This window comes from Alosa sapidissima, chromosome 20 (genome assembly GCF_018492685.1).
Source record: "Alosa sapidissima isolate fAloSap1 chromosome 20, fAloSap1.pri, whole genome shotgun sequence".
NCBI classification, from domain to species: Eukaryota; Metazoa; Chordata; class Actinopteri; order Clupeiformes; family Clupeidae; genus Alosa; species Alosa sapidissima.
The window spans coordinates 1,554,329-1,566,448 of NC_055976.1; the positions used below are offsets into that span (position 1 = coordinate 1,554,329).

Genomic DNA, 12,120 nt, shown 5'->3' on the forward strand with positions numbered 1-12,120 from the left:
ATCATGGACGTTAGGTCTTTCTCAAATGTTCACTGATATCCCTGGGAAGTGACGTAGTGGTTCTTGGCGTAGTGTTTAATGCAGGCGTTTCATTTATCGATCATTCACTTATGCGGTCTACAACTACCGACCTACCGATCTATTTTTTACAGTCTATGCTACCGACCTACCATCACAGAAGTAGCTCTAAAAGAGGTGTCTGTCGTTAACGTTAGAAAAAATGCAACACTGGCAAACTGGCTAGTAGTTACATTAACATGACTGGACCTGGCATGGACCTGGTTGATTAGGTCCATGCTTCGCATTACGTTAACGTTAACTTGCGTTGCTTTATCACATCATACCGTTGCTTTATCACATCATATACTGTACTGTCTAGTGTTATTAATCCCCATGTACAGTCAATGGTTACTCCATGTTGAGATGGCATACATTGAGATATTTGAAAACAGCAACAACTAATAAAACCAAGTATATCATGCATCGACTGTTACGGGAGCTGTGTGCTAATCTTCACTTCAACGACTAACTTATAGCCTCCCGTTAACGGTAACGTTAATGTAGCTGCTAACGTTAGCATGTAATTCGCTGTCCGTATTTCTGTTGTTAGCTCATTAGTATTCACCATACTAAATTGTCACAGTCTATAAATCAACATAATAAGCTCTCTTAGACGTATTTAAGAACACCAATAGACAAAAACAACTTTTCAGTTGATACGCAACACTTACCAGACAAGAACAAACCGATTGTTGTTTGTACTGTTTAGCTAACTCACAGCCGCAAAATTCATCCAGCCAGCTAGCCTTCGGCGCCAAGTCGACCTGTGTTGTGGAAAGGAGAAGGGGGCGGGTTTCACTTGACAAGGGGCGTGTTTAACTCGCTGAGTGGGCGTGCCTGACCGCGACTCCTCTTCACTGCGCATGCTTCAACTTTTGCTGTGCAGCCGCACTTCAAATTGGCTCCAAATTTTCCAAGATGGCGTCGCCTCGGCGGCTTCAATTCAAGAGGGCAGGCGAACGTTCGGAGAGCGTAGACACTATGGCGGATCTGAGGCTAAATAGTGGACCAGTTCACCTAGCCATCCCCATTGAAGCCCATTTAATTTTGGCGCCACTTTGACATCAAATAACGTTACAGCTGAAGCGTTTTAAGCCTTTATATGAACTTTTTCTATTTCCGGAGTAATACAACATTGTGTGATTAACATCATAACCTCATAACTTACTTACAGACTGAGTAATAAACTTTTTTCCGAAATCAATGCTAAAGTGACATAATAAGCATACAGCTAGAGCGGGTGAAAGCGTCGCACAGGAGCAAAATAACCGTATTCTCTGGATAAGAACGAATGCATCGGAGCACAACATTTCAGCGAAGTTTTGATGGATTGACAGTAGCCTAGGCTATGAATGTGCCGAGTGCTGTTTATATTAAATCACATTTATCTACGAACAACTAGGACATTTAGAACAGTAATGTAGACATGGTGGTAACGAAGTAAGTGGCTACATATCTAATCTCTTGGTGCAGCTATCACAAGAGTTACACAAGTCAGACTACGTGCCTATGTTACATTTACGTCCCCTGAGCCTGCGCAGAAAGCCTCGTCGACCGACAGGAAACGGTTGAAATTTGCTTCACCCGCCTCGATTGACGTCTACGTGATGACTCTGTCCATATCTTTTACTGTCTATGCTTCAATTCCATAGAACACTGCAGAATGCAGCCACACCAAAGATCCTTGATTACTAGCAAGATAGAGCAACGTAATTCGTTACTATGGGAGCAAAACGGGACAGTTCTCTGGTCTGCATAAGTGGGAGTGTCACCTTACGTCACTAAATAAACTTTCTCTCTTAATAAGCAATAAGAACAGATAAACATAATTGTGTTCACAGTATTATTGTCTATAATCATGTATGTAGCTATGGCAATACAGCTATGCACTAACAAGTGACTAGTAGTTGAAGGACTTCGCTTAAACTTAATATACTGTTGCAAATTCACTTGAGTATAAACTATCCACTTTAACTAATGTCAGTAATGTTATTCAGCTAGTTGTCATTTCAAAAGAAATTACACTTCTCCGTTTAAAATGTTACCTTAGCTAAGAGGCTAGCTAGCATGCTAACAACCGGACAGTAACTGGCAGCAGCATGGTCTGATATTAAGTTATTTTATTACAAATCCGAACGCTAAGAAATTACACTTTTAGGCTTGAAATGATCCCAAACACTTACAGATTATGTCAAAATTTTCCAAAAAACCCTCAACAAATCCAGAAAGACATAATGACCAATTTATTGATAAAATTCCACAAGTCTCCATTGACATTAGTGCAGCGAGGGTTTACTCTGGTCTGCATAAAGGGGGATTTTCCCCCCGCCCGCTTGCAATAATCGAACGCGGAAATTGTCGAACGTTTGCGCCTCTCGCTCCGCTTTAACCCTCTCTGGCCACACTGTCCGGTTTTATACAGTCTATGTTATAGAGCTGGTAAGTCCCGCCCTTTCCGCTGGACCTCTAGATTGAAAAATCGTCAATGCAAGTGAATGTGAGAAAATAATTATTTTCTGGTCCCGTTTGATTTGTGCCATGAATGTGAACATATGTTGTCTGTGAATTTTTAATATAAAATTTCGTGTAAAGAATGCTACAATTGAGCGGGTAGAAGTTTGATGCGGTTAAACTTTGTGTGAGAGCACTTTGTGGACTACAACTTTCCGCTAGACGACAGATCACTAGTTTCCCATAACAACCATCAGTTGGTCGAGATGTAGAGGGTTATTAAGATCGACTTTGAACACAGTGAACCATACAACTTTACAATCACACTGTATCGTAGTGTTAATGTGTTGAGTGAAGCTAGACATGTTTCAAATATTTTTGTTACCATGTGTGTTTATTCCTGCCGTTACAAAAACTAGCATCTCAGTTAATGTTAGCGATTAGAGCTAGCTCACGTCACAGGCAACATGTAGTCTTTCTCGTTATGTCTTTTCCACAACTGATAGCCGAAGAATCATATAATATACTGTCAAACTCTTAACATGAAAAATTATATTAAAAATTCACAGACGACATATGTTCACATTCATGGCACAAATCAAACGGGACCAGAAAATAATTATTTTCTCACATTCACTTGCATTGACGATTTTTCAATCTAGAGGTCCAGCGGAAAGGGCGGGACTTACCAGCTCTATAGACATTCAACGCCCGGAAGTTGGGTGGACACGGCAGTTTCGGAGGCGGGACTTATTCCGGACAGGTCTATAGCTATCCGTCAATCAGACGGCCAAATGTCACTTTCAGTTTTAACACTTACGTACATTTAAACCATATTCATCATAATTATAAACCATATTTCATGAACATAAATATTATCCGGTAACACTTTACTTGACGGGTGAGTTCATAACACATTCATAGCAGCTGTCATAAACTGTATACAGCATTCATGATTGTTTCATGAGACATGACTCAACATTCATACCAAACCTTTCATGAATGTGGAAGACAGAACAACGACAACTTGTCAAAATAAAAGTCCAACAATTGCAATGCAGCACTGCCGTTTTTGTTCCAAACCTCTTGATCCTGATCACGTCACATCTGAGTCAATAGGCTACTCCAGTGCCAAAAAGACAGAACATGGTCAAGCAAATAATTTTTGTTTCATAAAAATGTATTTGTTTTATGATATAACCTTTGCAGATGATTTCTCATCTTTTACTACTGGGAGTGTCCAACCATTCCAGGTTACACCAATACGGGTCAGCTGAATGTGCTGTAGGCTAGTTTACCTCCCAGTGTTAAACTCAGTGATTACGAATACTTCACAACTTGTATAGTAAAGTGACATTCGATGTAGACTTCATAAGATATTCATGAAATATTTACAAAGGCTGGAGAGGTTAAATTAATGGTATCCAGGTTACACAAATACGGGTCAGCTGAATGTGGGCTAGTTTACAAAAACGGCAATGCTGCTTTGCGATTGTTGGACTTTTATTTTGAGAAGTTGTTGTCGTTCTGTCTTCCACATTCATGAAAGGTTTGGTATGAATGTTGAGTCATGTCTCATGAAACAGTCATGAATGCTTTATGTGCAGTTTATGACAGCTGCTATGAATGTGTTATGAACTCACCTGTCAAGTAAAGTGTTACCTATTATTCTAATCTCATTGGCATTGTATCAGTATTAATAATTCAAATGATTTTTCCAACACCATCCGTTACATTGGTAAACATGAGCAGGCTATGAGAGCAGACTTGATGGCTGAGCAACTCCTATGTAATATCATTGGCTTCTGGAAGGAGGTGAGAGCTCTGAACAGGGCCAATACTTTACATCCAAGCAGGCTGGGCAGGATTTATACAATGATGGACAGATGGGCAACGGTGCCTATTCATTCGCGTGACCTGAATGCGCTTCGGTTGATTTTGTTTACAGCAAAAAGCTTGTCACTAGACGTTTATGTCGCTATCGTGGCTGTTGTACAAGATAGCCTAGTCGACTGACAGCCCAATAACTTTAAAAAACGAACAGAAAACAGCATTTGTCAAGAAGAAGGATACTGGCAATTAGGATTCACGGTAGGCTATTTTGTTGGTCTGATCCAGTTGTGTGAATTGTGTGCAGAGCCATTTTTCCCCTGTATCGGTTATATCAGGGTACGGTAGAACAAAAGGGGACAAAGATCTTATATCTATCAGGACAAGTTATGAGTGTCTTAAAACAAAATATCTGAATCACTACCTTACAGATCAGTTATCTGATGATGATACAGGCAGCGTCACATATTAGGTCAAGCTAACATGCTGGTACGAAAATTCTACATGAGGACGGATGACGTCAAAATCAGCCTATTTAAAGCATATTGCACTCCTTTGCATGCTGCTCTCTTATGGATTAAGTGCAAGCATGCAGAAGCTTAAGGTTGTATAATGACTGTATGAGGATACTGCTCAAGAAACCCAGGTGCTCTAGTAGTGACTTGTAATGCAGGGGTCAGCACATTCAAGGCATTATAGAGGAGTCTGACCTACAAATTCATTTGTCACCTGAACGTCTCCCAAAACAACATTGTCATGCTGCTGGCAAATCCTAGGATAAGTGCCATATGATACCAGTCATCACTGTGGAAACACTGGTATAATTGTCTTTTATAGAAATGCAGTGTTTTTGTTACTTTTTTCTTTTCACCACAGCTATATTTCAGATCTCTTCAGAAACACTATTATTGTTGCATAGTTTGAAGTTGGCCAGTCATTCTAAATAACCATTTTTACCTTTCTTTAAAACAGTTCAAATACAACAGGAACAAATAATGGACAGTGGACTATTGCCACCAATGCCAAATAGCTGTGTTTATGTTGAGAGGACTTTTGCAATGATAAAACCAGATGCTGTTCACAAATTTCCTGAAATAGAGGACATCATTCTTCAAGCTGGATTCTGTATATTGCAAGTAGGTCAGCTTTAAAAACTTTGTTTGATTGTGAATGTTTGAGTTTGTTTGTTTCTGCTGTCTTTTTGTGTCTGCTGTCCAGTGTGATGTGGTGTATGTCTTGTATCTTTGGGTAACTAAATATCATTATTTGTAAAATAATGAAATATATTACTACACAACATAATGCAACCTGCCTAACTGGCGGGGAGCTATTGTGCTTTTTCCCCATATGAATGACATTCACTTGATTGTGTTTTAAGCCCCCAACTTCGTCTTCCAGGCAGCGCTGCCATCGTTGACTTAAAGGCACTTAACCCTAACCTTAACCCATGCCTAGCCCTAATGCCTTCCAGGGAGCGCTGCCTTGAAGACAACATTGGGGGCTTAAAACACCAAGAAAAGGCTCGGTCCTGGTATATCAGGTTATACTTGCTTGTGTGTGTATCTTAAAGGAACAGGCCTTTTGCTGTAGAGATAATGACTCCCTATCCATCCAGGTGATATTTCTTGTAGTGTTTCATGGTGTGGTACCTCTCATTGCAAGGCACAACACGAAGACCCAACCCACACTGCCTACACATGTATTTAGTTTGACGGTGGCCTTTAGGGCGGGTCCGATCAGAACAAACTACACTATCTGGGTAACCATCAGCCTGCCAGATAAAGTGGCGCTCAGTGAGTGTCTGTGGCAAGTTTCCCAGTGAGGACGACTTTCGGCCTTTGTTGCTCTCTTTCCTGGAGAAGCCTTCCAGTAAAGCAGTGATTACATCCTGCATGAAGACTTTCAGGGGCTTGTGAGGAGCAGCAGTGCAGCGGCAGTAAATGATGTGGGCATTCACCATGCTTACACTGAGAATGGCATTGAAAATCCTGTTGTACCATTTCCTTGACCTATGGGGAAAGAGGTAGGTCTTCATTCTCTGGTCTGCTGTGTCGACACCCCCCATGAAAGAATTGTAGTCATCAACACAAACAGGCCTATTTATCTCCCTATAGCCACTATCAGTGTGTTTGGTCCTGATGCGCTTTCTGACACGTGTTGCAATGCAGTGTAGAGAGCATTGTGAGGCGCTTTGTATCATGCCATGCACAAGCTAGCATTTTCCCATTCCTCATGAAGACTGGGTCATCTCCCTTGCTCAACGGTAACTGTTCACGGGTGAGGCCCTTTGGCATCCCATTCCTCTTACTGCTGACAGTCCCACATAAACCCAAATCATTGCTTGCCAGCTCATCTGCTATGGCTGGCGAGGTGTAATAGCTGTCCATGTACACCTCATGCCCTTTCCCTGTGTATGGGGCCATCAGCTCACGGACAACAAGGTGTGTGGCACCAAAATCAGTGTTTGCATTAGGCCTACTTTGTCCAGTGTACATGGACCACTGTAGCACATAGCCTGACTTGGCTTCACTCAGAACAAATACTTTGTAGCTATATTTGTCTGATTTGTTGGGGTTATACATTTTTAGGGTTGATTTCCCTTTGAATACAATGGTCATTTCATCCGGTGACGGCTGCTTAGATGGACCATACACTGCTGAAAACCGGGGATGACCAAATTGATGATTGGGCGGATTTTGAATAGCCTGACTGACTGACTCAACACTCATTATTGGCGAAATGAAGGAAAGACAAAATCATCTCGAATCTATCCCTGGACATCACCTTGCCAAATCCAGGTGTTGCTGTTGGCCAATATTCGGCCCAATAATCCTCCAACTCTGACTTCTCTACCAGACCCATACTCAAATGCAGAGAAAAGAAGGCTTTCATTTCACTGACAGTTACGTCAGACCATTGATGAAATCTGGAGTGTGGCTGGAGTTGATGGGAGACTAAAAACTGATGGGCGTAGCGATTTGTCGCTACGGGATAGAAAATCTAGAGGCGAATTGGCATTGGAGAGTTCTCTTTCCCCCAGATATCCAGTTGGCTGATCAAAGGGCATGATCCAACTTTGGTACTCCCCCTCATTGGCAGTCAAAGCTGGCATTCCCATCATTTTGCGATAGACTATGCATAGCATAATGGCTCCTCTGCCCCATGTCACACCGCCTCTGCTCCTGCTGCGAACAGCACGGCCAGATCTGCCTCGCGCGTGGAGAGAATTTGCACAGCCCGGACTACTGTCATTCTCATTGCAACTCGAAAACTCGACCGTTGCGCCCAGAGGGTTAATTATATCTTACTACAAGGCCAGCTCGATCCAAACACTCATCCATGGCTGAATGACGGCTTTCTACAATGACAAAATCAACAGCGCTACAGACACTCTCAACCTTCAAATCTTCAAATCCTCAACCACCTCCTCCCCCATCCAGCCTGACTGCGGATACCCTTGCCTCATTTTTTACAAACAAAGTGGCGGCAATCAGCAGTCAATTCTCTACATGCCCACAAGACGCGACAGACTCAGATACTGCACTCCTACAACCTCTGGCGGCTGCTGGAACATCTTTTTCAGCATTCGCGCCTCTCTCCAAGAGTGAGGTATCTAGACTCCTGACATGTAGCCGTCCTACCACATGCTTGTTGGACCCTATACCTATGAGCCTACTTCTTTTATCTACAATCATAATCAAACAAAATTATTTTGTATTTTCATTTATTTATTTTTATTTTTTGTCATTTATGTCATTATTTATGTTTTTATTACTGTTTATTTTATTTCTGAGCACCTTGGGTCAATAACATTGCGTTTAAGTGTGCTATATAAATAAATATGACTTGACTTGACTTGACTTCAGTCCATCAGCCCAACCATCACACCAGCTATCACACATGTGATCAATGTGCTCCGGCACATTTCCAACAGCGTTCAAAACGACCCGGTTAACACCGTTACTTAAGAAAACTTCTCTCAACCCTGCTCAAGTCAAGAACTACCGCCCTGTCTCACTCCTACCTTTCCTATGCAAAGGTATCAAACAAGCAGTCTCCAAATAGGTCTCTGAATTCCTTTCACAGAACAACCTTCTGGATCCAAATCAGTCTGGGTTCATTCTGCTTGACTTATCGGCTGCCTTTGACACGGTTAATCACCACATCCTTCTCTCTATACTCTCCAACATGAGAATCTCCGGCTCTGCTCTCTCCTGGTTTGAATCCTACCTGGGCCAGGGCCAATACTTTACATCCAAGCAGGCCGGGCAGGATGACTGCACTACTTACCAGTGTTCTTAACAAACACACCTGTGCTGCATGCTGAAAGCTGCAGAGGTAATTTTTTGCATTCTTCAGCATTTTCTTTTGCTACAAGCCATGGTAAGAGTACATGTGTTGGCATTGGTGGCACTCTTAAGTGTCTAGCTGCCAGGGCTAGCCTCCAGAATCCAGAGGATGGCCAGAAACTCTCAGATAGTCATCTCTTCAACTGGTGTGAACTGTTGCGTTTTGTGTCCACTCTGGTGTCTACGGGGCTCCCGTAACACAGTAGAGATCGCTACTCCTGTAGGTGTGGGTGTGTTCGTCTTCGGACTGTGAGGATTTCACAGGGTAAAAGAGGAAGTACTGTATCTTTCAGTGTGTGTGTCTGATGCGAGGGCCCCTTTTCGATGGGTTTAGGCTGTACAAGAGGATTGACTTGATGGAGAGGCTCTCCCTATCTGAATCAAAATCCCTAATTTGGGGTTTAGGGGCTAAGGAAAATAGACCACTTCAGAGTCTCTCTCTATCTCTTAGTCGCTATTCCCTGTTCCCTTCGACTCGTACTTCAAAATGTGCTTAACTTCACTAAAAGAGGAAGAAATTCAGAGCTGTATTTGCCATAGTTGTTTGTCATCAAAATCTGAGAGAGGGTAAAAACTCACTACAGACATTCGTCTGTCTGTCTAGATCGGAGGGAAGATCAACTACCCTATTCTTTTGGGAGCTTTGTCAAATTGAAATTAAGGCTCTTTTTAAATGACAGTTCTTGTAACATATAAGAACTTCAATTGACCACAACGGATCTATAACAATTTAGATTCTATCTATAAATACACTTGTATTTATCAGACAGATTTCCGTATCCTCGCTTGAGTGTGTGATGTGCATTTAGACCACGACGGGTCCTAGACTTTAGCTTCACAAACAATTTGTCGCGCCAAATAAATTTGCTAACAAAGCCTTTTTGTTTTTTTGTCTGCCCTGGAGCATAGGACTTTCCTTCCCGAATGCCTGGCTGAGTTCGCTACTCCTGTGTATGTCAGTGCAGTATGTTTTTTGCCCATATACAGTGTCTTAGAAAGTAGCCCTCAAACGGACGCCCTACTTACCCGGAGAAAAGTCAAGTCTTTGGAGCAGGAGGCCCTGTTGCAAGGCATCCGGGTTCTCAGCAACACAGGAGAGGCAGAAAAATACAAAAAAAAACGCTAGACGGTCTTTTTACAAACTCCTAATCAAAGGTTAGGATTTTAACTTTTATTAAATACCAACAAAAAATACAAGGAATGAAAACTGTCTAAGTCTAAAGGCTAAATGCTCGGTCCAAAGAAAAATGAAAAGGAAAAAAGAAGAACAAAGAGCCAAAGAACCTGAACAAGGGGCCGTTCTCTTTTTACATTACATTACATTTAGCAGACACTTCTTGACCAAAGTGACTTACATATGTCAGCTATATTACAAGGGATCACATTGTCCCCGGAGCAACTTGGGGTTAAGTGCCTTGCTCAAGGGCACAACGGTGGAAGCCGGGAATTGAACCGACATCTTTCAGGCTACTGCACGCTAGCCCAGCTCCTTAACCACTACACTACCACCGCCCCGTTTAAATGGTTTTTATACCCCTCTCGGTCAGGCAGAACAAGTTTGTATTATGTCTTGCCATGAAATATTGGTTCTGCTTTTTTTTTTTTTTTTTTTGCTTAGTCAGCTTCTTGTTTTGCTGACAAACAGTTTCTTACAGCTGGTACATTATGTTCTTAGATTCTGTCTTTACATTTTGTTCAAAGCACATCTCATTTGGCATAACACACTTTAATTCTAACACAACCTTTTTATATCTAAGCAAACACATTTTATGTTTCAAGTAAATATTCCTTAAGTCTGAGCAAAATACTTTAAGTTTCATAAGCAAACTTTCTTTTATGTTTAAGAAAAACAAACTCTAAATTTAAGCAATATTATAACAGGTTATTCTAGCAAAAACAATTTATGCTTTTAATTAAGAAAACACACCTCAATTCTAAGTTTTTAAACATTATAAGTTTATCTTAATTCACACTGGTTGTCTATCATTACCTTGCAGCATTTGCACATTTTTATTTGTTTTAGAGCAAGCTGGATTTAAGCAGTTATATGACTAAAAATCTTTTAATCTTAAATCTTTTAATAGTAAATTATTATTCTGATTATTAATTATCACATCTTCATACAGAAGTCACGCTACAGAACATATAGTGTAAAGAATATGTTAAGTTCTTCTTCATCCCAAAGGAGTTAATGCCTTATGAAAGGAGCAAATTGCTATGCTGTGTTTCACCTGAGGGGGCGCTAAAATCTATTGTTTATTGTAAATGTTTATTTTGGTGTTCCCAAAACACCTGTAACTACATGCATTTATTCTGTGAATGGGACTTGGTATAATATTGGTACATTAAATATCCATATATTTAGCTATTTCCACATAGATTTGTATAGTCCTACTAGCTACCCCACATACCATTTCAGTTGCTTGGAAATGACACAAAAATACAAACACGCCTTGTTTTATCCTTATTATTATCATGGTCATTTGATGTGGAGACTTCAAATTGTGGGAAATTAATAAACCAATGTATTTGAAGAGGAAATATTGACTGATACCAAAATGAAAAAAACAAAACTGTTTTTTAATACCCTCAATATCACACTTAATGCATATTTTTCCGAAATCTAGGTCCCTTTCGAAACTCAGGAGACATTTAGTACAGACGTTAAATTGTTTACACATGCTTTTTATGAGTTGGTCTTCCACCCTAAAAAATTTGAGGAGGCTAGGGGAAATATTTGTCAAGATATTAATGCCCAAACATGCCCATGTTTTTGATGCTGTAATGAGAGAATGAAAGAATTTCAAGGTCTGAAAAAGATATGAAGAAATAAGATTTGCACAGAAATATTTCACAGGCCTTGGTTTTAGGACCCATTGATGATATAGACAAGGTTTGAACAAAATTTGAGACAGTGCAGCAACAACCTTATCTGATTTGACATGGAATGACCCAGTTGGAATGGCTGAACAGTTTAGTTGAGTAGTTTAAATGGTTAAATTATTTAATAGTGAATTATTGTAGTGACTTTTATTTTGAAACAGTTGTGGCCAGAGGAAGCAGTGGAACAGGATCTGAAGTCTTTAGAGAATGAGATAGTATGCTTAAGGGCCTGTGGCCGGTTGCACAAAGCACCTTAAGTTTTTTCCCTTAAGTATGACCCTTAAGACTTAATTTCTCCTCAGGTAAGGGATTTACTTAAGGGTGTTGCACAGAATACCTTAAAATGTTTCCTTAGTTAAGGAGAAACGTCAAGGGATTTACTGCACTGAAAGGGATTTTCCGGCATGAAAATTCTATAGTTTCCACGGAGATTGTTCAACAGCTGTAGCCTAGCTAACTACCTTTGCCGCGATGCCGTTAGTTAACCCACCGAACACAGTGCTTATATCTTATCATTCATCTTACATCAAAACATGTTATATACATG

General features: G+C 40.7%; 1 protein-coding gene across 1 annotated transcript in view; it reads left to right on the top strand.

The window, feature by feature from the left end:
• Nucleotides 1–12,120, top strand: part of nme5 (NME/NM23 family member 5) — a 54,950-nt gene that overhangs the window by 18,915 nt on the left and 23,915 nt on the right. Inside the window, exon 2 of the mRNA XM_042073564.1 lies at nt 5,314–5,477. Coding sequence (XP_041929498.1) covers nt 5,314–5,477 — 164 coding nt within the window. The remainder of the gene's footprint in view (nt 1–5,313; nt 5,478–12,120) is intronic.